Source organism: Suillus paluster (assembly GCF_016628075.1).
Source record: "Suillus paluster strain FC165 chromosome Unknown EDB91scaffold_16, whole genome shotgun sequence".
In the NCBI taxonomy this organism is placed as follows: domain Eukaryota; kingdom Fungi; phylum Basidiomycota; class Agaricomycetes; order Boletales; family Suillaceae; genus Suillus; species Suillus paluster.
In genome coordinates this window covers 408,806-432,046 of record NW_024537576.1, presented here as the reverse complement: position 1 = coordinate 432,046, position 23,241 = coordinate 408,806, and the positions used below count along the sequence as shown (strand labels likewise).

General features: G+C 48.3%; 7 protein-coding genes across 7 annotated transcripts; 2 read left to right on the top strand and 5 right to left on the bottom strand.

The window, feature by feature from the left end:
• Positions 1 to 3,967: 3,967 nt before the first annotated feature.
• EDB91DRAFT_1335609 (uncharacterized protein) lies at positions 3,968 to 6,443 on the bottom strand (the record flags this gene model as incomplete). Its single annotated transcript, XM_041325501.1, has 5 exons — positions 6,282 to 6,443; positions 4,875 to 6,235; positions 4,335 to 4,829; positions 4,080 to 4,286; positions 3,968 to 4,054 (listed from the first exon to the last, which is right to left on the bottom strand). Exons 1-5 carry the CDS (start codon positions 6,421 to 6,423, stop codon positions 3,968 to 3,970), a joined length of 2,292 nt encoding a protein of 763 aa, XP_041178994.1. The 5' UTR covers positions 6,424 to 6,443.
• Positions 6,444 to 6,482: 39 nt separating this feature from the next.
• Positions 6,483 to 10,175, top strand: EDB91DRAFT_1123698 (Lon protease C-terminal proteolytic domain-containing protein). The gene is made up of 11 exons (XM_041318327.1): positions 6,483 to 7,092; positions 7,140 to 7,549; positions 7,594 to 7,685; positions 7,730 to 7,915; positions 7,963 to 8,079; positions 8,132 to 8,221; positions 8,280 to 8,376; positions 8,491 to 8,608; positions 8,746 to 9,455; positions 9,512 to 9,577; positions 9,633 to 10,175. The coding sequence occupies exons 1-11, from the start codon at positions 6,537 to 6,539 to the stop codon at positions 9,885 to 9,887; spliced, it is 2,697 nt and encodes an 898-aa protein (XP_041178993.1). The 5' UTR covers positions 6,483 to 6,536; the 3' UTR covers positions 9,888 to 10,175.
• A 1,594-nt stretch (positions 10,176 to 11,769) lies between these two features.
• EDB91DRAFT_1246758 (uncharacterized protein) lies at positions 11,770 to 14,214 on the top strand (the record flags this gene model as incomplete). The annotated part of the gene is made up of 11 exons (XM_041322704.1): positions 11,770 to 11,857; positions 11,914 to 12,137; positions 12,186 to 12,777; positions 12,833 to 12,879; positions 12,939 to 13,047; positions 13,097 to 13,269; positions 13,342 to 13,421; positions 13,481 to 13,626; positions 13,679 to 13,764; positions 13,821 to 13,835; positions 13,888 to 14,214. The coding sequence occupies 11 exons, from the start codon at positions 11,770 to 11,772 to the stop codon at positions 14,212 to 14,214; spliced, it is 1,887 nt and encodes a 628-aa protein (XP_041178992.1).
• A 387-nt stretch (positions 14,215 to 14,601) lies between these two features.
• Positions 14,602 to 16,072, bottom strand: EDB91DRAFT_1246757 (lactate/malate dehydrogenase; the record flags this gene model as incomplete). Its single annotated transcript, XM_041322703.1, has 10 exons — positions 14,602 to 14,634; positions 14,687 to 14,788; positions 14,843 to 15,160; positions 15,212 to 15,335; positions 15,384 to 15,532; positions 15,586 to 15,601; positions 15,658 to 15,665; positions 15,716 to 15,883; positions 15,938 to 15,993; positions 16,045 to 16,072. The coding sequence occupies 10 exons, from the start codon at positions 16,070 to 16,072 to the stop codon at positions 14,602 to 14,604; spliced, it is 1,002 nt and encodes a 333-aa protein (XP_041178991.1).
• An 821-nt stretch (positions 16,073 to 16,893) lies between these two features.
• Positions 16,894 to 18,029, bottom strand: EDB91DRAFT_1123686 (phosphoglycerate mutase-like protein). The gene is made up of 4 exons (XM_041318326.1): positions 17,851 to 18,029; positions 17,598 to 17,796; positions 17,468 to 17,536; positions 16,894 to 17,408 (listed from the first exon to the last, which is right to left on the bottom strand). Exons 2-4 carry the CDS (start codon positions 17,787 to 17,789, stop codon positions 16,983 to 16,985), a joined length of 687 nt encoding a protein of 228 aa, XP_041178990.1. The 5' UTR covers positions 17,790 to 17,796; positions 17,851 to 18,029; the 3' UTR covers positions 16,894 to 16,982.
• Positions 18,030 to 18,156: 127 nt separating this feature from the next.
• EDB91DRAFT_1123684 (uncharacterized protein) lies at positions 18,157 to 20,246 on the bottom strand (the record flags this gene model as incomplete). Its single annotated transcript, XM_041318325.1, has 8 exons — positions 18,157 to 18,502; positions 18,551 to 18,672; positions 18,722 to 18,846; positions 18,895 to 18,989; positions 19,015 to 19,042; positions 19,090 to 19,301; positions 19,354 to 20,107; positions 20,236 to 20,246. 8 exons carry the CDS (start codon positions 20,244 to 20,246, stop codon positions 18,275 to 18,277), a joined length of 1,575 nt encoding a protein of 524 aa, XP_041178989.1. The 3' UTR covers positions 18,157 to 18,274.
• A 1,302-nt stretch (positions 20,247 to 21,548) lies between these two features.
• On the bottom strand, positions 21,549 to 22,975 carry EDB91DRAFT_1123670 (uncharacterized protein). The gene is made up of 9 exons (XM_041318324.1): positions 22,955 to 22,975; positions 22,774 to 22,898; positions 22,687 to 22,710; positions 22,575 to 22,634; positions 22,385 to 22,546; positions 22,312 to 22,316; positions 21,971 to 22,256; positions 21,650 to 21,922; positions 21,549 to 21,579 (listed from the first exon to the last, which is right to left on the bottom strand). Exons 2-7 carry the CDS (start codon positions 22,869 to 22,871, stop codon positions 22,015 to 22,017), a joined length of 591 nt encoding a protein of 196 aa, XP_041178988.1. The 5' UTR covers positions 22,872 to 22,898; positions 22,955 to 22,975; the 3' UTR covers positions 21,549 to 21,579; positions 21,650 to 21,922; positions 21,971 to 22,014.
• Between the last annotated feature and the right edge of the window lie 266 nt (positions 22,976 to 23,241).

Sequence of the window (23,241 nt, the reverse complement as noted above, 5' to 3'; positions counted from 1 at the left end):
CTCCTCTGTTCCCCCGCTCCCCCGTTCCCCTGTTCCCCCATTCCCCCGTCCCTCTGCTCATCCGACTTCCTGCGCATCAGAACTAGACCCCGCACTCTTGCATCCATCCCCTCTGTTCCACTCTGCTTCGGACTTCATCCAAGCAGTTCCCTCCGCTCCGCTACTACTGTTGGTTCCAACCGTAGTAGTCTCCTGCCCCCCTCCTGTCGGGCAGAACAACCCCCGCCCGACTTTCCCACACTCACCTAGTAGTCCATTGGTCCTCCTTCAGAGGACCCCCGTTCTGACACCCTGTCGGAACTCATAGAACTCGTGTTGGACTACATTCCAAATTAGAGGCACATACTCAGGTAAGGGGCGCAGCGTATGAGCTGAAGCCAAGCCCCTCAGACTCCGCTTTACCCCTGAGAACGGTCTTAACAGGTGGCCTCGGCCGCATGCTTGGAATGCATCAAGCTTGAACATCAGTTTTTGGTCTGCTCGTTGTGAAGATTGGTTCCAAACCTGTCTTGGCAATATCAGAGAAGGAGTTTCTCGTGAGCGACTTTTGTGCACTGATGATGCCAATGGTCCAATGACCTCCATGCAATGGAAGCACTCCCTCAAATTTAACCCTGGCACAACCAAGATGATGCAAAATGTTTTGGCGGCGTGTTATGATTTCATGACTAGAGCACCTGGTAAGAGTTATTAACCAAACTGCCTCATTCATACTGACAAGATTATCTAGTTTGGACTAAGTCATAGTTGTGCTGTTGTATTGCATATGTATTGTATGTATTATAGTATGATTATGAGAACGTGCTACACTCCTATTTGCATTGATAACCAGTAGACAGAGCCAGAATATATTATATGTCAGGACACGAACTGGGCTACAATTGAGTAATAGATTGATCTCAGGGGTCAACTTATCATAGATGATCACCATTTTGTGCTGCATGCTGCGGGTGATGAGTGGGCGACAATTAAGCAATAAGCAGGTGACAAGCGGGCAATTCATTCTATCAAAGGACAAAACTTCAAGTTTCGTCATCACATCTTGTCACTGGCGTAAACTTCAAAATTTTGTTGACATCTAATTGTCAGACAAAACTTAAAACAGTGGCAAGGATATATCCACAGATTAAGCTTCAGGTTTCATCTGAAGTTTTACGTGATAATTAAATTTAAAATTCAAGCAGACTGCTGAAAATCTGATTATACTTCTTATTTGTGTTGACATATGGTCAGTGGAAAAATAGCTGCGGATATTTGGATTTCGCATACAACACTGACTAAATTTGAAGTTATATGCCCATTTTTATGTCAGTTCAAACTCCAAATATTTTCTTCACATTTAGTACAACATGTAAACCTCTCCTAAATATTGATAACCCCGATGTGCTTGCGATGGGATGTTTATGTGGGGGATGTGACACTTCACCACAATCTTCACCTTATCTAATAATGCTGCTCATTTCAAATATGTACGAGCAAATATGATTCAGTAACCTGCTTGTATTTCCGCTGGATGTTGTCATAGGTAATTTGTAAATGGTTTTAGAGGAGGTGTGGTTTCTGTCCTACTGTCGAGAAGTCTGGCATCGTCATCGTCGACCCTGTCGACAGGAAAAATACTGAGTAGATCAATCCTCATGCATAACCTACGAAGGTCAGTGAATCGGAATCAAGATCTGAAACTACCGTGGGTCAAATGAAGTTCAAGTTCAAGTTTGAACGATAACACTTACTACAAGGGGTCTGACTGGCATTATGAAAGTGTCCCTTGTGCAACATTGCAGTATCTTAATCACCGTCGAGAAATCGACTGTTCTCTCGTACCGCATGACAAACATTCCTCCCAAGCGAAAAAGGAGGAATGTATGTAACTTCTTTTGCAATAGAAGTGTTAGGTCGTATCTGTCCCTATTAGCAGTCGCCACTGATATCTGTAAAAATCCTCTCGTACCGCATGACAAATATCAGACAGGGTGAACGGTTGTAACTGCATTTACAAAGGAAGTGCCAGGAGTAGTGTTGTCGCTGCCGAGATACCGCTGATCTCTATACAATTCCACTCATACCGCATTGACTCCCAAGCGAACATGAGGGATGTATGAAACTTCTTTTGCAATGGAAGTGCCAGAGCGACGTACCTGGCGGCTTTGTCGCAATGTCCAATCAGGTTACAGTAGGGTTCGTCTGGATGGGTGCTTGGGACAGCAGAATGCCGAGGCTGCACAGAACGTACATATAAAAGATGTTGCAATCGCGGGTTTGAAGATCAACTCACTCTTATTCCCTCATATCTCACCAACAACAAATCAAATAGTATCACGCCAACCGCACAAGTCGTGATCCCGGGGTTTCTTAGACATGTCGAGACCAACAGGGTGTTAACATCGGTGCCAGTGCCAGGCGGTTTCTTGGCGGAAAACCTTCTCCCCGGCGTACTTCCGGGCCCTCAGATGCTGGTAGGTATCTATTATATTGGAGAAATGATCTAGGCTTGTAGCTGACCAGATATACCGATAGTGGACGGCGGACTTCCCGGCAGTTAGAATTCCGGGCGCTGACGCGGCGGCAGGGACGATCCGCGAGCGGGCTCCCGCTCAGAGGTTCTTCGTATGGAGTGTTGCTGTTAGTCTCCACAAGATAAAACATGATAATTCAAATCTCACTGGTTTTCCAGAACCCCGCGGATCTGGAGATAAACAATGTCGCTGGCCTTTGGCGTTTTAGACCACGAGAAAACATTCTTACAGGTGGAGAGGTAACGTGTGTATCAGGTCGTTATCCAAACCTATCTCAGACTGCTGACGTGGACATTGTGATTATCTATGCAGTGTGCACTTCAGGGACCTTGCTGATGTTGATCATTACTTGAGGGTCCAAGACTTGGGCGGTGGTGTAGGTCACATGGCATTTATGCACCATGCTTTTACTGACCTATGATGCACCTCAGGATTTCGTTGTCGATACGGAAGTGGTACCGGCAGGGGGGGTAGAAGACATCCCCGCTGAAGGGCTTTGGCAGTGGACGACGGCCTAGATGCCAGTCAGATGTGCTTGCAAGTTGTCATCGATGTGTTGACTTAGGATGGAGATTAGTTAGGCTGCTGGGCTTCTGCAAATGTACTTCTATACGTTGTTTTGATGAACCATTGGGTGCTTATATCATTGGAACTCGTCAACCGCCAGCATCCACCATGCTCGAGGCCACCATCGAGCTCAAATCTCTACATCATCATGCATAGATAAAACTACAAAGCAAAGCCAAAGCCAATAAAGTAGCATAAAGCATACAGCATACACATCAACGAAATAGGATGAGACATCAACGAAATGATATCAGATATATATAAAAAAGATCAGAAATCAGACACGGATTGCAAAAGAAGCAAAGAAATAAAGTGTACGAGTACGACGATGCAATAAAATGCTGCAGTACAGTGCATGAGGGTATCGTGAAACAGATAACAAGTGATTCATCTCGAGTATGAATTTGGTGCGAGTGTGGCTGGGACTAGGAATGGGAATGGGATGGGACTGGTCTCGGCGTCAGATCAGTGTAACATCAAATAAGATACGTTCGAGCAAGGGGATGGAGTAGCCGAACGAATTAGCGGTTGGGGGTCTTCTTGGAACGGAACGAAACGGGCCATGCGAGCGAGTCAATGAGGCGAAGGAGGGAGCGAGGGAAAGAATGGAGCAAAGCGGGTCTAAGCAAACACACCCCTCCTGGGCGTCTTCATCCCAGCGCTCACATTCTCCTTCTCATCCACCTCACTACGTACACTCGAACTCACGCTTATCCTCCTCCCACCTGTTCTCCCCCCAGTAACGGGCGTCTTGACAGCAGCAGCAGAATCGACGGAACTCGTCGACACCCGCCTTACACTCGCGCCTAACCCAGGTCCAGGTCCAGGTCTTGCAGTCGTCGTTGATTTCCCAAGCGATGAAGGTGCGCGGGTAGTAGACGCTGCTAGAGACACACGTGTATGTGTCGGAGTAGGCGTAGCCAACGACGCTCGGGCAGATTTCGCAGGTGGAGGACCCATTTTCCCAGCCCCTGTTGGTGTTGCATTGATGCGGACGCTCCGTGTAAGAGCACCAAGACTCGCTCTCGGTGCTGTGCTAGGCGTGTCTGATGCTTTGGAGACGTCCGACATGGATGAAGCAGGACGGGATGATGTAGTTGTGGCGGACATGGATGGAGTTCCGATCATGCTTTCGCGTCGGATGGTGCGGGTTGGAGGGGGTGCGGGCGTTACTGGTGCTTTCATTGCTATCTTCCTCTTGATCTATTCCCCGTGAGATGAGACGCATACGAAAGAGAAATGGGGACTCACGAGTTCCAATTCCTGCTGCTTCGCATCCAACGCGATATTCAACCCATTAACATCCTCCCTATCCCTCTCCCTCTCCTTCCTCAACTGCACAAAGCTAACCTCCCTCGCAGCGCTCTCCTGCTGCATCTCATGCACCGTCCTCCTCAACCTAGCCACTTCATCCATCAAACTACTCACGCGCTCTTTACTCGTGCTTAGTCTGATATCGCTCTCTGCTTTGTCGCGCAGCGCTACCTCTAGTTGTTTGGACTGGTCTTGGGTTTGGGTTTGGAGGTCGGCGAGCTGGTGCGTTTGGGCGCTGATGGTGCGGTTAGAAGAGACTTTGAGAGAGGCGAGTTCGCCGCGGAGAGACTCGGTTGTTTCGGTGTTGGTGAGGAGAGTGGTTGTTAGAGTAGCGATTGTAGTTGTGTGCTCTAGGATGTTGGTTTCGAGGCGGGAGATGTTTTCGTGTGCGAAAGTGAGTTCGGAGGTTAGGTCTTTGATGCGGTTTGTGTGCTGCGGAGAGTTAGTACTGGATAACATGAGAAGAGGGAGACGTACCTCTTCGTTAGCGAGTTGGAGTTCGGAAATGTGGTTGATGGATTGACTCCATTCTTCTTCCATGCTTAGGATCTTGGTTTCTTGTTCTTCGAGGGAGGATCTGAGGGCTTCGTTTTCGGAGTGGAGGTCTTCGATGTGGGCGGCCCTTTCTTGGTTGGCTGCGTCGTGCTCCGTCTTGATACGCTCCAAGTCGGCTGTGAGAGCGTTCTTGTCCATTGTGTGCGCATCGAGCATTCGTGCGCGCTCTTCTGCCCATGCGAGTTCGATGGTTTGATGCCTCTCTCGTTCCTCCTCAGCTGCTAGGATGAGCGCTTCTTCTGCCATTGAAGAGCGTGCGCTATTGACCGTCAGGTGATCCATCTGTTCCTTTGCTTCTCTTATCCCATCGCGCAGCTCGCGTTCTGCATCATCCCGTGGCGTCATCTCTTCGCGCAACGTTAAGAGCTCGGCATCTTTCTCGCGAAGGAGGGAGTGTTCTTGGAGTGCTTCCTTCTCGCGTTCGAGCTGTGAGATCTGGCGATGAAGCATACGGAGTGCTTCGCCGCTGGCTTCGTCCATGACGCTGCGTTCTAGGCTTTCTTGGCGGGAAGTATCGACTTCTTCTTCGAGGGTACGACACATGCGTTCTAGTTCCCCTGCCTTCTTCTTCCAAGTACGCAAGACGGTCTTGCTTTTCTCTCTTTCCTTTTCAGCTGATTCAGCGCGCAGAGTAAGAGCTTGAACGAGCTCGTCTCTCGCCCCTAAATCGATCTCGTATTGAGCGCATAGTTCTTGAGAGAGAGCGAGTTGAGTACGAAGGCTCCATAGGATGTCGTCATCTTTGCTAGTTGTGCGGCTGTGAGTTGATGCTTGAGGGGGAGTAGGGGGGATCATTGTTCCTGGTGTGTAGTAAGTGGTGGCGTTTACGCGGAATGGGTCTGGTTCTGGAGCGAGAACGAGAGATGCGGTTGATGTATCGTTGATGTCTGCTTCTGGTGCTTGTTTTCTGAGGATTGTTTGGAATACGGTGTCGCTGAGGGCGCGGCTGCGACTGCGTGGTGGAGGTGAAGTTGGGGGAATGCTTATTTCGTCTGAGAATGTGGATGTTGTTGGGGAGAGGACGAAGGAGGGTTCGAGTGGTTTGAAGGGAGTTGAAGTGGCTTGTTCGTCTGGTGCGAATGGATTGGAGTCGTCTGGTGAGAAGAGTTCCATTGCTGATGGACGCGTCGTGCGCGCGGGGAATGATGGTTCTGAGGAAGAGTCTTGCTTGTATACATCGCGAGAGAAGAAACGAACGTTTCGTCCTGTTCCTGGTGTGTTTGGGTCACGTAGGATTGATCGTACGCTGTTGAATTCTTCTCTAGTAGCGTCTGATGATGCACCTAACCAAAAGTCAAGTCAAGTCATAAGGCAAAGGAGGAGACTCACGACTCAAGTGAAGATGAGATTTAACTTTTGATAGTTTCTTTGATTCATGGAATACCGACAAGTTTGGATGTTGTTCGTATACTTTTGATAAAACGTCTGTAGGCTCGTCCCTCTTGAGTGCGCTGCTTAATTTTGACCACATCGCAGGTGACAAGTAGAAAGTCAAAGGTTGGTTCGAGTTTTGAACAAGTCGCGTGGTCACGTGTATATAATATCCACCTCCCACTAACACCGACTCACTCATTCACTCACACCATGGTCAGATCATCACTACCAGTTCTTTTACTTCCTCATCCTTTAATTTTAATTCCGACTGCTCGTATTACGATTCAAATAAGTCGTACTTTAGCTGATTCTATACTAACACTCTTGGATGAATCAGATAAACCACTCCTCGCTGTTATCCCAACACCTTCAGAACACAATTCAGAAATCACACACGGAACAGCTGCCCGCGTAGCTCGTCTAGTCAGACCAAGATCACTTTCTTCTCCCAACCTTCTCTCACTCTACGGCCTCGCTCGTATTCGTCTCTCTTCTCCACCAGATACAAATTCACCAGACACTCTTCCTCTCCATGATGTCATTTACTCTTCCGGTGATGGAACCCCCTCAAGAGAAACAGTAGAAACATTCAAAGACGCCGCTCTCACACTCCTCGACCGTCTCGCAAAGGATTCCCTCCAGCCACAACGCAGAGACGACTGGTTAAGAGTAGCTGCAATGGTAGAAGATATCTCAGAACAACGCGCTGCGTGGATGGCAGACGTACTCGTAGCAGCAGTATCTCCTCAATACCCCGATAAACTCGGTCAGTACCCGTCCCTTTCCCATGGTTCTACTAACCTCCATTTTTAGCATTCCTGGCTGCTACAGACGTAGAAGACCGTCTCCGCCGTGCTACAGAACTATTCATCAAACAATCCTCCATTCAAGAAGTCTCAAAGAAGATAGCAACAGCCGTAGACGAATCTCTTTCTCGTCAACAGAAAGAATACTTTCTCCGCCAACAACTAGCAGCCATCCAACGCGAGTTGCATAGTCTACATGACTCTCCTGCTACAGCCGGTCCTGGATTCGGTACAGGCGGGGCTAACAGCGAGTTGGACGATGACGACCAGGCGGATGCAGATGACCTCGCTGATTTGCGTCGCAAGATAGAGGCTCTTGACGTTGGTTCAGAGGAACGTAAAGTCGGCGTTCGTGAGTGGAGGAGGCTCAAGAGAATTCCACAGGGAAGCGTCGAGAATGGCGTCATCCGTTCATACGTGAGTCCCGTCTATTTCAATGAATTGTGCTCAAAGCAATACAGTTGGAATGGCTCACCAGCGTCCCTTGGCCATCCACTACAACCATAACACCTCTCGACGTATTAAAGGACCACAGTTTCCTCACCAGAGCACGGTAAGCTCCCTCTAAACACCCGTTCAACTCTGACTCTGTGTTAGCGCACAACTGGACGCAGACCATTATGGCCTCGACCAAATCAAACGCCGTCTCATGGAATACCTCGCAGTCGTGCGTTTACGCGCTATCGCAGATGCTTCGGCTGAACCCACCTCAACGGATCTCGTCAAAGCGGACTCTCCCCCACCCCCACCGAAGAACAAAGGCGTCAAAGGTCCCATACTCCTGTACGTCCCTTTTAACTCGTGACATACCCACCCTAAGAATGTCACAGGTTCGTAGGTCCCCCAGGAACGGGAAAAACTTCCCTCGGACAATCGATCGCAAAGGCTCTAGGAAGACCCTTCCAACGGATATCACTGGGTGGCGTTAGGGACGAAGCCGAGATCCGGTTCGTACTCTACTTCTTCAAACCGAAGACTGAATTCACGTATGATTGACAGCGGACACCGGAGAACATACGTCGCTTCTGGACCTGGAGCTATCGTTCAGGCGTTGCGTAAAGCCGGTCGAAACGATCCCGTTATTTTATTGTGAGTTTCTCTCTTGCTCTGTGTTATACGATGGGGCTGATGTGGTGTGGGTGAACAGGGACGAAGTGGATAAAGTAGGACACAGCAATTTTCACGGCGATCCTGCAGCTGCGCTTCTAGAGGTGCTTGATCCGGAACAGAATCATTCCTTTAATGTGCGTCCATTTCATTTCATTTCCCTTTTCATTTCATCTCGTGTACATTTGGACTTGGGCTTGTACTCTTCTCGTATGTTGACGGCCTGACGCTGACGATGATGGACATAACAGGATCATTATATCAACGTACCCATAGATCTCAGTCAAGTCCTCTTCATATGCACGTCCAATACGCTGGAAACGATAAGTGCGCCTTTGTTAGATCGATGCGAGGTGGTCGAGTTGTCAGGTGCGTTATTCTCCTCTCCTTGCCTTTCATCATCATCTCACCCTCACCCTCTCTTTCTCCTTCTCTTCCCCTCGTCCTCTTGCCATCCCTCATCCTCATCCCTCACCCTCTTCACCATCACCTCCAACAAACCAAAGGCTACACATACGACGAGAAAACCCACATCGCCAAACGCTTCCTCCTCCCCAAGCAAATCCGCGCCAACGGACTCTCAGACAGCCAACTAACCCTAAGCGACGGGGCCCTGTTACACGTAGCCACCATGTACACGCGCGAAGCGGGCGTAAGGAGTTTAGAGCGTGCCATCGGGGCTGTTGTCAGGTTCAAAGCCGTAGAATGGGCCGAGTGGTTAGATGCGCGGGGTGTGCAGGGTGGAGAGAGGACTATTGTTACTAAAGACGAACAGGGGACTGTCACCGCTAAAGACAGGAACGGAAAAGACACAGAATGGCGCTCAACAGTCGAACCCCACGAACTCGAAGCTATCCTCGGGATCCCCCGCTTCGACATCGACGAACTCGACCGGGAAGAAAAACCAGGAATTGTATATGGACTCGTCGTAACAGGCATGGGCGAAGGCGGGATTCTCCCCGTTGAAAGCACCGCTCTCCCCGGTACAGGCCGTCTCAAACTCACAGGGAGCTTAGGAGAGGTATTGAAAGAGAGCGGGGAGATCGCATTGAGTTGGGTGAAGACCCATGCGTTTGAGTTGGGGATTACGAATGGGAGGGGGGTGGATCCTTTGAAGGCTATGGAGGGGATGGGGGAGGGCAAGGGGGTGGATGTACATTTGCATTTGCCAGCTGGGGCACAGAGGAAGGATGGGCCGAGTGCTGGGATTGCTATGGTGGGTTTCATTTTCATTTGGTTTTTTTTTGGGGGGCTGATGTGTGATGTGTGTAGATATGCGCGTTCGTATCTCTTCTAACCGGGCTGTGTGTCCCCAAGGATATCGCAATGACAGGAGAGGTACGTCCTTCCCCCCTTCCTCCCCCACCCCACTGACCCCCTCACCCCCTCATAGATAACTCTCCGAGGCCGCATAACCCCCGTAGGCGGCGTCCGCATGAAAGTCCTCGGCGCGCACCGCGCCCAAATCCGTAAAGTCATCCTCCCCTACGCCAACCGCAAAGACGTGGAGCATGACGTTGCGCTAGAGGTTAGGAGAGAGATGCAGTTTTTCTTTGTGAGGACTATTGATGAAGCTTTGGAGGCTGCGTTTGGGAGGGGGGTGTTGGGGTGGAGGAGGGAGACTGTTTTGTTGGAGAGTAGGCTTTAGGGGTAGGTGCGCGCTTTCGATGTTTGTCAGTTTCGATCTTATCGCTATGTATTCCTTTTGTACCAAGTTTCTGTATTATACCGTATATCCTGATTCGTGAATATGCCTAGACTGATTGTGATTACGAAGGATGATAACTAGTAGTGGAATAGGAAGAGGATACTTGGGATCGCCTTGCGCCAACATTTGTGCAGGAGGTTAAACAAACATATCCTCGTAAATGTAGTACGACGTGGTTGGTCCGGTCCCGGTGCAATGTACATTGAAGACAAAACGTCAAGTTGGTCGATAGTGACAAGAGAGGAACATGTATAGTGTTATATGTGCCGTTCTTGTCACTATCGACTGGCTATCCAGTCGAAAACCGCCAGCTGCATCTGTATGATGCTGCTCGCTGGGAAATTATCGCTGAACTGTAACAACTCGTTTGTGTCGGCACGACTTTGGTGGGTGAACGGAGAGGGCCCTAGTGAAGATGAATACCTATAATAACGATGGGAAGAATGTTGCTTCGAATGAACAAACCATCAGTGAAAAGTTTGACGACGCGCACTGTCGACTCCGTGCTAGATTACTCTTAGGATCTGATTTCATCAACCTAGCACGGATTGTTGGTTCGAATAAAACAGACCATCAGTGAAAAAGTTCGACGCTGCAGTGGCTGCACCCTATCAAGTTTCAACTCTCTGGGTCAGTGTTGCGATCTGGTTTTATCAGATGAGGGAGCTAGCACGTGTATACCCAGATTAATAGACTGCTGCGCTCGAGGAGACGAAGCACTAACGAGCAACTGAGTCTGACTGGAAGACAATCACTTCGAGAGAGTATGAGTCACGCACGTCTTATAGAGATGGATCTGTATTTCTTCTAGGACTGGCTTTGCATCGTGTACGCTAGTCAAACGTAGTACTGCGAGCGCGTCAGTAATAGAGCGGGACCCGGGCGAAGTGAAGGGTAATTAGGGAGCCAAAGTCGTCACTTCAAGTACGGTTGTGAGGAGCTGTGCAGAGTTACAGGTACCGAGTTGAGGATTTCCTTTTTGGTTATACATAGTCGCCGTAAAATTTAAATGACCGTACCACTTTGGTACCACTCTCTCACTATCAAAGGCAGCATATGTACTTGGGACAGCATCTCCTGAGTAGGGCGGCGGAGGTGTTGACTTGTCCTACGTTGGGATCGTATCCGTGGTATATTCCCCATACATGAGTTTATTGTCAATGTATATCGTCTGCCAGAGTTGGAAGTTCCAATGCGAGAATACTTGCTCATACTAGTACGTGCGATTCACTTTTTATAGAGGATCGGGACTTAGAGCGACGATCCCCTTTTCAGTCCACGGATCACTTTCCTGAGAGAGTTGCTGAGCCTGGTAACACCACTGTGACCACTGACCACAGAGACCGTTACTGAAGGCGACAACGAATGATCACCAAGGACTTCAGACACAGGCTCAGTCCGAGTCGAATCGCGGACGACGTCCAGCGATGTTACGCCGAAAATCATATGTCCTATGTATTGCTAACGCCGGTCATGCTGCTCGACACAATCTTACCTCTTGGGACCAAAGCTTCTTATGATAGACTGCCGTGACGATAGGAACTCGATAAGTAGGAACTGTAGAGAGGTGAGGACGATCACGATACTGCACAGGCTACAGTGTGTTGCATATAAAATTGCAGTGCGACTTTCCATGAAATCGCGATCAATCAGTGAACCTCTCTACGACCACGGTACAGCTTCAAGTTGAACTGAAATGAAGACGGTCATGAAAGCCTTCGGATTGTACTATTTCAGGCTATTTTCTTCAAACCGCCATCAATCAGTGAACCACCTACCGTACCTCGAGTCACCTTCACTCATCTTCGTCGCAGATACAGTAATGCCACCAATTCCTCTCGGAAATCGGTTATTTGCCTCAGTCCCAAACGGCGAGTACCCGGTAATTCAGCCGCCAAGAACTTGGTTTGGTATGTGAACATCACGCTTACTGATGTTAGCCAACGCCTACATTTCCCTGCCCTAGCGTCCTGGAAGACTCACTCGAAAAATCCCTCAGAAAATGCAAGCGGTGGATCATTCTCTGCACGAACATGTTACGTGCTGCACGGAATGTTGGTCGTGATACACTTTTTCCTCATTATCTCTTATATATCTCGTTGGGAACACCATCTGACTCTCGCATTCACGCCCACGAACACTGATTTTTGGCCTGTGGTACTGAGTGCTTCACTGCAAGCATTTTACACGGTATGTGCCACTGTTATCTTACCGATACATCAATGAGACTTTGTCTAGGTCTACACAGCTGTCCTGGTCTTCCTTACCCAACGGCTTGCAATGTCAAGAGCACTCGTACGCCATCTGAAATTGACTACCATCCATGACATCTCCAGTGCATGGGCAGGTCTTGGCTCTGCGCTCAGTAGTGTCTGGAAACAAATCGACGTCCCTACATCGTTGTGGGCGACTACTGCTGTGACGACTTACCTTGTATGCATTTCTGTGCTACATGTCACGTCTTCCACTCTCCTACAATTTCAAACATTCAATTCTTCTATGACGACTTATGTGCCAACAACACTTGGATGGGTAGATGTATCTACTTTTTCTAACCTGGGCCAGTGGTCTGTCGCGAACTGGGGAGCCATTACCGCATCCTTACCAGTCATCAGTCAATTTCCTGGACTTGTCATGGCAGGGTTATCCAATAACACAGTCTACGACACCATGCAAACAAGCTCTATGGTGGGAAATGCAACGGTAAATGCAACGACAGTAACCTCCAATTGCGGATTGCTTCCAAATGTCACATACATCCGGAATAACGACACAGCAGATGCTCAGTTTGGGAGCGGTGATTATTTTTATATGACTGCAAGCCCTCTATGTACGTCAACATGTGTTCAGTGATGTTTCATCACCATATTTAGAAAAGTCTACAGGGGCAGACCAGATACAAGTACTTTCGTCCGGCGCTGCGATGGATGGCGTTCGTTCCAAAATTTTTGGTGTGCGCTCTGAAGCTAATTGCTCGCTGTCCCACGTTAGCTCCAAACTTCGTCGCAGCCTTCTGTCTTGTTAATGGTCTCTACGTTATTGGACGTCGAGCCTTCAGTACAAAAGGAGGTCGCTGTACCGATGACTTGGGAATCTCTGTGTACGTGTGGCTTGTTTGGAATGTAGCCATGTTAACACACTTTCTGCAGCTTCGAACCACTCCATTGAAGTCTATTTTATACAATGTTCGTTATCAACCAATAATACAGAAGCTGTCATCGATATGCAAAACAACACACTGCGGAATCCCATGCCAACCTCGCAGCAATCCATGCAATGGGAGGAAATGCATCAGTGGTCATCTACCAAGTGGTCAAGATATGTATGTTGAACAATACTCGTTTTGAGGGGTTATTAAAGTTCGACAACCCGCTGTCTACACAAGATTGGTCAGGTTTTGACTAATTCGGGCGGTAGCAGGTATCAATTTGTAGACGCAACTGGATATATCAGCGAACCCTCGATTGTGGATGAGTTCAGACCTTACCTTCACTGCTATACTACAATGCCTCACATTTTGTTTCTTCGTCTAGGTATATCATGTCATTGGTAGGGTTGAATCTCACCGCTCAATATATTCAATACGCCAGCGGCGCTCCTGCCATTTCAAATTTCACCCTGAGCTCGGATAATCTCGAAGCTGCTATTGCGCAAGCAGTCGCACAACTCACCTGGATGGGTAAGGGATCATATGCATGGTTTGTACTTACTCATATGTGTCACTAATTCAGTGGGGCGCATGGGATCCAATGGAGGAATTCAAACCGGTGAGGGGATGGCTCTTGTCGACGAGGAGGTAATTGCCCTACGCCTCAATGTCAGTTTGAACTGCATAGAACTTCTTTTAATTTGACTGATGCACATATGTTGTAGGTCACACTTCTTCCTGTGAGTTCACGATACTATCTACGCAATGATAGGTTGTCGAAATTGATTCCAGTTGGTGTTTGCGACCTCTGCATCGGTGATCATGTTGGGATTGGCTCTACACACGACAAGAGCATTTGATACATCACACGACAATCGTGCTATCATCCCAGATACTGGTGCACTGCAACTCTTGTGGTTGGGTTATCATTCACAAACTGTCTACGAAGCTTTGGAAGATGTGGAGCATCCGACCGAGGCCAACTTGCGTCGTGCAGGCATGATAGACGTTTGTTTTGCCAAGACAACATCAGACGAAGAAGAACTGCTGGATATGGGAAGTTCAACTGATAGTCCGTCTGTTCAGGCAGTTGCCCGCGACCGTGGCGATGGGATGTGATATTGGATTTGAGAACATTGGACACGGTAAAGCTGTAACATTCTGGTGGTTAGGAAGGAACAGTCTTGAAATCTTGAGCCGGTAGGACATGTATTTATGTGTTGAGATCCAACCGCGATGTCAATCTGTTCACTTATTACTAGTGCATTTGAGAATACATCTATGTCAATATGTAGAGATGCGTCGAAGCTGTTTTATGTAAATAACTATTTGTGCGTTCAAACAGGTCAGGCTACTAAGGGCTTAGTTCAAACGAGCGAGTTAGTATCATGCTGACACTAAGAATCCTTCTTTTCGACACGCCAGTAACTATGTATATCATTGTACACCTTCACCTTCTAACAAACGATTTCTACAATATTGTATACAAGTTGGTTTCTCAATAAATTAGAGTTTAGGAGCCTCGACGAAAGCGACGCCCTGCGTATCCAGATGTTCAAGTCCCGTTCCAGTAAACGAGACAAACACGCACCTTCTCGATGTTCGCAGCAAGCTCTGGAAGAGCAGCCGCGACGAGCGCCTTCTCAGCATCAGTGATCTTACCAAGCGCATGGATCTTAGCGACACCATCAACCTAGTACAAACCATCATCAAAACCTCAGCAGCCACCGAATAAGAGTGTGCCTACCCCAAGTTCGACAGGAGCAGAGAAATACTCGAGGTCTTTGCCAAGTTCTTTCTTGAGAGCTTCACCACCCGTCTTGTCAGCAGCGAGGTTGACGAATGTAGGTGCGACGATTCCCTTTTCGCCTTTTAGGGCACGGATGACTTTCCCGGCGAACTCGGCGCCTGCGTATGCCATGGAGAGAGTTGCTGAGCCTGCGCCGTCTTTAGCTTTGACGACTTCGTCTCCACCGAATTGGATTCTGTTGATGAGAGCATCAAGGGCGCTGGTGGAGAGGGAGGATGGGAGAGGGTGGGAAGATTGAGAGAGCAGAGGAACGATCTAATCTCATGTCAGTCATTCCTTAACTTAAGCATTCAAAGCACAACTGACGGTAACACCACTGTGACCACCGACCACAGGGACCGTTACTGAAGGCGACAACGAACGATCACCGAGGACTTCAGACACAAAAGTCGAAGCGCGGACGACGTCGAGCGATGTTACGCCGAAAATCCTATCATGTCCTATTAACGCCGATCACGCAGTTCGAATCAGATCTGACCTCTTGGGATCAAAGACACCATGCTTCTTAAAAACCTCTGCGACGATAGGAACTGTGGAGTTAACAGGGTTGGAAATAACGAGGACGAAAGCCTTCGGAGCCGTGGTGGCGATACCAGTAGCGAGGTCGCGGACGATGCCAGCATTAATCTGTGAGTGTATATGTAAGTGGCTGGAAGCCGAATGTAGCTGTGCGGACTAACCTTGAACAGATCGTCACTATATGGCGCCATAAAAATCAGTAATGATACAATGGTCCGAATAGCAACACCAACCGAGTCATCTAAGAAATCGTATGAGGATTTGATTTTAGCGATGGGCATGAGAACTCACGCCAGGCTTTCTGGGAATACCAGCAGGGATAACGATGACGTTAGCACCGGTCAGTGCTTTCTTGAGTCCATCATCAGGGGGCAGGAACCCTTCAACTTTGGCGGGAGTAGCAATGTGAGAGAGATCAACGGCCACGCCAGGGGAGTTTACGATATCATAAAGAGCGAGCTGTATCGGATGTGTCGTTCAGTATCTGAGCTTGATGTGTGCCGATTACTTTACCTCTGTCACAGCAGGGTTGGCCTTCAGAAGAAGCGATACGGGCTGACCGATACCACCTGTAGGCGATTAAGAGATCTGAGTGATCGCGTAGGCAAGGACTACGATACCTGCAGCACCGAGAACGACAGCTTTCATGGCTTTGAGAATGTGGAAGAGGGGACTGAGGAAGACGAAGAGATATCGGAAGACGAGGTATTTGAGATTTATTTATCCGGCTAATATAGCAATCTCGTGCAATTCGCAAGCAGGACCTGGCTCGAAAAGGATAATCAATTTGAAATTCACAGCCAAGGTAAATCTGAGCTAACTCACCCCTGCTCATTGCATGATTGGGGTCCCAATATACTCAATACAAACTACTTGCGGGCAAGCAACACCCTAGGAAGTAAATATTGCTATAGGTGAAGAATATCATTCAATTTCCTGCCTCCAAGTCCTCCCAGCATCGCCATATTTTCTCATCAAATACCATCAACTGGGGCCCCGCATAAGTATGTGAAAGAGAGACTAGTAAGCGAATATATTTAGGTAGCCCGACGTGAACTTGAGAACGAGGGGGTCGCAACTTCATGGGAATGGATTTGGTACGTGGTTTTGCTCTGTAGAGATTCGATTTGCAAGAACTCTCTTGCTATTGAGTTAGAGTTAGTCCAATGCGGCGACCGGTGAATGCTCAAAAGGCTTACATGGCCCGCAACCCCAGGTCGGCTGTAAGAAGGTGGGACAACCAAAACTCTAAACCTCAGTGAGAGTTTCCAAGATTAGGAATGCCTGAAACGGTGAGATATGTTGCATCACGAGGGCAGCAGACATACATCAATCCACGGTCTCTGAATTCAAGTGTTCACGGATTTGTCACGGACAACAATTTCCTTCCTCACGTAATGGTTGCAAGCGAAACCCATTCCCATAGGACGCGTGCAAATGAATCATTATGCGAACGTTGGCAGCCGAGGTTGGGGCAAAGATAATTCGGATTTCAGCGAGTCTATCATCTAAGTTGGTATAACAGGTCTATGGAAAATAACGTGTAATGTGAATGTAATCACGACGGAAGGGCACCTAGATCCGCATTCTCTTGCATGGTTTGCATCCCGCGTAAGTGCGAGGCATCTCCATACTGAACAACAGTAGACCTAAACCTCTGTTCCAGCTCAGATCCAACCGTGCTGTATTCCACCAATGATAAACCAGCATTAGGTAGTCTTGGTGTGCCTCCCAACAGATCTTCGGTGCACTCAAACACCCCGGTCGCTATCATGGACTTGAAAAATGATTCTATGAGCCATCCATGCGACGTAACCAGAATGTTTCGACACCGTCCGTCGGGTTTGTCGGCAAGCGATGAGATGTAGGGAACAATCTCCCGATTATACCACTCGAGGCACCGCCCAACCATGGCTTCCTCAGGTTCAATGGAAGGTTCGCTTTTGTTTGCTGGTCCTTTGGTTCCTTGCAACTTCCCCAAAAACTACGAAGAGACGCCCATGACCATGAGCTTCAGAACAACGAGTTACGATGTATACTCACCCTCTCTCTCAGAGCTTGGTCTTTTACCAAGGTAACATCGACGTGATGCTGCAGAATTATCTCTGCCGTCTACATCATGAATCAAATTTGAGCATCTTTAGTGCCTATCAATAAACCTGGAAAAGCCTACCTTGGATGCCCTTGAAAGGTCGCTCGTGAAAGCCTTGTCGAAATGTATTGCCTTGAACGCCTCTCCAGTCATAGCGGCTTGTGCTTCCCCTAGATCGTTGAGCTGGGAATCAGCATGACCTTGGATAATTCTCGAGCGGTTCCAATCGGTCTCTCCGTGTCGAAACACATATAAACGAGCAATTATTGACATGATTATCCTAGACACAAGAATCCTCCAGTTGACAACCACTATCAAGACGCAGGTGACTCACCAGCAGAAGTACAGCTACTGCGCACTGAAGAAAATACGGACGAACAACGAACACAGGTATGAACGTAATAGTCTCACCGGAGTCATCCTGATTCCTGGCATCCTAATATTATTGGGGGATGCACTGATAGGGATTCCCTATCAGTGCATCCCGATTCCCCACCAGAAGTTAAAGTTGAGTAAAGAGTCAAAAATAATGCACGTTGCTTGCCGCTTGGATTTCTTATCACCGCACCAAACAGCATCAAATACATTCTTGTCTATTCCTGTAATTAGCAACGCAGCACTCGACTGGTCCATGGACTAGTCACAACGATGAAGGGCAGTCATACATTGGGAATGATACAAAATACAGTGTACAACACTACAAGATTACTAGGTACTTTCTCTTGTCGTGTAGAACGATTCAACAGTCAGTCCGATTTCTAAAGCTCATCACCAGCACTCTTCACCTTCTCCCCGCCCCATTTGATGCTTTCGCCTGCACCTTTCACTTTCTCATCATATCCCTGTTCCTCCGCCTTCTTCTTGGCACACTCCGCATAATCGCTGCCCTTACCTTTCACCTCATTGCCCTTCTGCGAGCACCAGTACCACGTGCTACGGGTCTCACCAGCCTTCTCGGAAGCGCAGTGCGAATGACCACTGAGGAGCTAATGAAAAGTCAGTTCGGATGGAACAACAGGAGCGTATAATCAAACCTCGAGAATTCTAGCCAATCTATCTTCCACCGCGCCTACGCTGCTGTTGACGATTTCCTTCAATTTCGTTAAGATCGTGTCAGCACGGTCAGATGCCTGAACCCAGCGAATGCGAGTCTCCTCTGCGATAGATGAACTTCAGATGACGTACAAGACAACAAGGATACGTACGCAATAACCCGGGCCTACTCGTGGGTAGTGCAGCTTCGCTGATACCATGCTCACGAAGGTAGAGACGCAGGCGAGCATCCGGCCACACGAGATATGCAGCAGTGCGCGCAGAAGCGTCGTTATATCTGAAGATTATGTTAGGTTATTTCGAAGCGCGGATAAATGGTACGCACTGTTCGTCGATCAAGATCAGGAGCTCGTCACGCTTTTTCTGTGCGGCGGTTTTATCATCAACGTATCCGTGCTCAGAAAGCCATCGGCGAAATCTCTGAATCGTTCCAGGCATCCCATACGGTATCGGAGGCAGAAGAGTAGTTGTCTCTGCAAAGCAATGAGAAATTGGTGAAAGTTGAAGGTGGACTACTTACTCGACCATCTTCACCAGTTCATCATGCTTCTTTTGGGCGTCACTCTTAAGAAGACCATGGCTGACCACCCAAGATTTTAACTTGCTGTCGGACCAAGTACTCCAAACCTTGTCGGATAAGGAGTAATAGTACTTCTTCATCTCTCCAAGCAAGGTAGAGCGGGATGCAGTATCGGAAGGTGAAAGAAGGTTATGCGAAATCAGCCATTCGCGCTTTAGGACGTGTCAAAAGAACCCCCGGACGCTAAAGCAGGCAAATACATACCATATACGAGTCGCTCCAGGTATTCCAGACCGGCTCTGAAGAATTACGGTAGTAGTCGTTGGCAAGCTTTATGAGCTCAGCACGGGTGCTAGCTTGTCCAGCCTCAACTACCCCGTGATCTTCGAGCCAAGATCTGAGACGGTTGTCATCCCAAGTCGAGTAGACGTAATCCTTGCTCTCGTCGAAAGTACGGCCAACTTCCTGCGTAGCCTGAGCTACGATGCTACTCGCGCTTTTTGACGCTTCATATAATGTATCTGAAGCATCGGAGTAGGCTGAAGTGGCGGTTGCGACCGCAATGGAAGAGTAATATGATGCAGCGTCGGTATAGGAGCGATACTTCTGTTTAGCAAGCAAAACGAGCTGCTCGCGGGGTCCAGAAGGCGCTACCACGCCATGCTCGAGCAGAAACGCTCTCAACTGGCTTTCATCCCATGTATCGAAAGAATTATCCTTCAAGTCCTGGAATGCGTGCTGGGAACGAGTGTATTTATCATAGCTCCACTGTCTGCCTGCGTCGACGTAGGCACGAGACTGTTCAGCCGAAGACGGGGGTGAAGGGGGAGGGGAAGCCCAGTTCGCCGCTACGAGATCATGAAGCTGGGATTGATCAAAACGAGAAGGAACCTTGATGTGGTGGTCTTCAAGCCAGGAGCGCAGTTCGGAATGAGACCATTTGCTGTACTCACGGTCGGTGCCAAACCAGCCCGATGCGTGTGCCGAACCGATGAGAAGAATAACATAGACTGACGACCTGAATCGCATATTTAGGTTGGAGAAGAAGGTGAGGGTAAAAGGGGAGGAAGGGAGAACTTACTTATAGGAGCTCTGAGCAAGATGACGTCAGTAACACCAATGACGCCATGCTAAGGCTCTTCGAACCGTATCTCCATGTCAGCACGTCAGCTACCGTATGTACTACTACGACTGTTATAGCGCTCCTCGATCTGATTCAGCTGAGACATGCGAGAATCTGCAGATCTAAATATTAACCACTCTGACATGCATGTCTGCGACTTCCTGGCTCAAACCTAACCCACAACTATAAAACCCCTCTCGCGCATCGCCACTGATATCACCGATAGTCCGCTCCACTTAACATTCAAGTGAATTGTCCGACGGCGCACACTAACAGGATGGCTGGAATAGCCGCACACTGTGCAGGCTTCATACCGTACGTTTGATCCTCAGCGAGACACTAGACTTCTTGACGACTACTACTTGACCAAGTCATTTGGTGTCGGCCTGGAAAAATTGGGCCTGTAATGTAGCGCAACACTGATATCGTCCAGTGACACCGTATGCGATGATTGGAAGTGTGCACAAAGCCACCAAGTTTCTCAGAGCACTTGACCATCCAAGCTGAACCATGCTCCTGCGGTAATCGATGATCGCGTTGGTGTGGAGATTAATGTGGCAAGAGCCGCACTGGACCATGGCAGGCAATAGGGAGGTGTGACGACTACGGGAGACCAGAGGATGTTTACTTAGTGATGACTCCGACTGATGGGAGAGGTGATACATCCGCTCGGACAATGCCGACGTCATATTCAGTGTTCGCAACTTCGGCCAGCCGCGTCCACTCAGTTGGAAGGATCTCATCAACTATTTGATCATCAATTGCAGCATTTTAGGCCTCTAAGGCTTACTGTGTCCTCCATCTCCAATGTCCATCCATTTTCAGTTCTTTTCATCCGCACAAGACCTTGGTCGGTATCTGCCCTTTATCTGCTCATTGATAGCTACTTGAAGTTCCTGGACTGATACAGACGGATAATGCACGCCGCCCGCGAAGACGAATCACAATAAGCCGAAGTAGTTTGGCGGCGCTAGTTCAGAAACCTTGACTATTGCATAATGTCATTCTCAATGTCACGGACTCTGGAAACAAAACCAAATGCTCTTACGGCCAGGATACTTATTCGGTATCGAGCGATTGCTGGACGGCGTGAACAAGTGTACCTCAATATTTCCAGCATGTATTCAACCCCGGCCCTCTTCAGACTGAACACCGAAGAAGGTGGTGCTCTGTGACAGGCGGGAGTCCGACGGCGTCTTCTATGTGGTTGTGGGGGTCAAAAACATGTTCCTGCCTCAAACTGGGAATGCATAGGTGGGTTGGATGTGTGTTTCCGTATCTTTCTCATGATCACGGGTGAACTTACTGTCTATGAGTCCTTACAGATCTATTCAAGCAGTAAGACCTAACTTCTAAGGTCTGGAGTAGTGAGCGTCATTCACACGCTCCCATAATGTGTATGCACTGAACGATGATATCCGGGCTTTCATTTACAAGTTAAAATCAAACAGGTCAATGCCTACCGGATATGCGGAACCAAATGTTCGTTAGGAATGACTCGTGTCCAGGTAAAAGTTGCAGGTAAAAGTTGCTACCCAAAAAAAATCTTCTTCGAGTTTTTCTGCTCCGAGCTCTGAAGTTTGCGTCCAATTGTGACCTATCAAGACCTCTCGATGGGTGTCAGATTACAGGAGGTAAATAACGTTGTATCATCTCAATTACAAAGTACTGATTGACGGGGTGTTGATTTGTACACATATCAAGGCATTGCTGTTGGAATATTCAACCTCAGGTAATGATTCATTAGAAGACACTGACCTGTCACTGCCGCTCTGTCTACTGCTTCTCATATAATCCTCACTTTACTGAGCTGTGGTGTTGTCGTCCTTATATTCACCTGGAGTAACTTCATCCGATTCAGATTGACTATCATGGTTACCCTTCTTCGTTGGCAACCTTCCTATGTAGGCAACGCAGATAAACCCAGCGCCAAAACTTAGGCACAGAAGACCAAAAGCAAACTTGTACACGCTGTAATCGGGCGATTTCCGCGAAAAGAGGAGATTGGTTAATCCACCGCAGGCGTAAAGAACGCCTGTGGTACCTGGAATCCGCAGAACGTCAGCAGTCGCTCCTTTGGGGTAGCATGAACAACTCACCGAAGCTGTAAGTCGCAAACAGAACTAGTTAGTCTGACAATCATTAAATTATCCAATGCAGTACAATACATACAATATCCTTCTCGCCCTGCTTATTTTTTCATCGCTTGTATTCGAACTTGCTTGCACTTTCGAACTCCACTCCAAGATGCTGTTTCCGGCTCGTTCTGGTGCCGCCAGTCGAAGAATGCCCCAATAGCATCCAATAATGAATACGAACGCGAAAAAGACCGCCCTTGCCCCGATGATGTAGACTAGCATACCCGGCGTATGGCATCAGTGCTGGAATGGTTAAGCCAAGATGGATGAAAATGACCACAACACTGACTCGCAATGTTTAGATCAACATAGGTCACCAAAGAATTAAAAATTTACCAGATACAATTGATGATGTGAGTGCTGTCGAGTAGGTGTGGTCAGGTTTGGTACAACGCCTTTTATCTCCATGATCTGAGGGCTTACAGTATAAAGAAACCAGCGCCGATGGCTGGAAATGCTTTCTTTACTGTCAGCTGCTCTGTGCGAGTCACCGGTGGAGGAAGCTCGGGCAAGTTTGACATGATACTGTTTAATCGCACTGGTGAGGGTGAAAAATCGATGTTAGGATCAGCGCCGAGTGATATACTTATATAACCCACGCAGGCAATGCATGCCGCCCGGCATTCAAACGCTCGGACAATGGCCCGTTGATGCTGGATGTGATTGCTATTTTGGCCATCTACGCTGTGGAACTCACGATGTCACATATCAGGTACGACACAGAATTGTGAACACAACGACTGCAGTGCCTCATCTCGCCTGACATAAGACAAGCAACTGTATCCTCACCTTGCTACAGTTCACCCTCAGGATGCAAGTCGTATACACAATCGTGATACTGCTTGGCTCAGGAAGTGTTTGTCGCGAGGCTCTTGTAAAGAAGGACGAAGC

What these genes read in the sequence shown, in the direction of transcription:
- EDB91DRAFT_1123670 (XM_041318324.1), bottom strand. Translation starts at nt 22,871, where the DNA reads ATGTCAAACTTGCCCGAGCTTCCTCCACCGGTGACTCGCACAGAGCAG. An exon ending in GGCGCTGGTTTCTTTATACT is followed by an intron (nt 22,711 to 22,773) that starts GTAAGCCCTCAG and finishes CCTACTCGACAG; the next exon opens with CACTCACATCATCAATTGTA. An exon ending in CACATCATCAATTGTATCTG is followed by an intron (nt 22,635 to 22,686) that starts GTAAATTTTTAA and finishes ATTGCGAGTCAG; the next exon opens with TGTTGTGGTCATTTTCATCC.
- EDB91DRAFT_1123686 (XM_041318326.1), bottom strand. Translation starts at nt 17,789, where the DNA reads ATGTCAATAATTGCTCGTTTATATGTGTTTCGACACGGAGAGACCGAT. An exon ending in ACCTTTCAAGGGCATCCAAG is followed by an intron (nt 17,537 to 17,597) that starts GTAGGCTTTTCC and finishes TTCATGATGTAG; the next exon opens with ACGGCAGAGATAATTCTGCA. An exon ending in ACCAAGCTCTGAGAGAGAGG is followed by an intron (nt 17,409 to 17,467) that starts GTGAGTATACAT and finishes GTCTCTTCGTAG; the next exon opens with TTTTTGGGGAAGTTGCAAGG.
- EDB91DRAFT_1123698 (XM_041318327.1), top strand. Translation starts at nt 6,537, where the DNA reads ATGGTCAGATCATCACTACCAGTTCTTTTACTTCCTCATCCTTTAATT. An exon ending in AGTTTCCTCACCAGAGCACG is followed by an intron (nt 7,686 to 7,729) that starts GTAAGCTCCCTC and finishes ACTCTGTGTTAG; the next exon opens with CGCACAACTGGACGCAGACC. An exon ending in CGAGTGCTGGGATTGCTATG is followed by an intron (nt 9,456 to 9,511) that starts GTGGGTTTCATT and finishes TGATGTGTGTAG; the next exon opens with ATATGCGCGTTCGTATCTCT.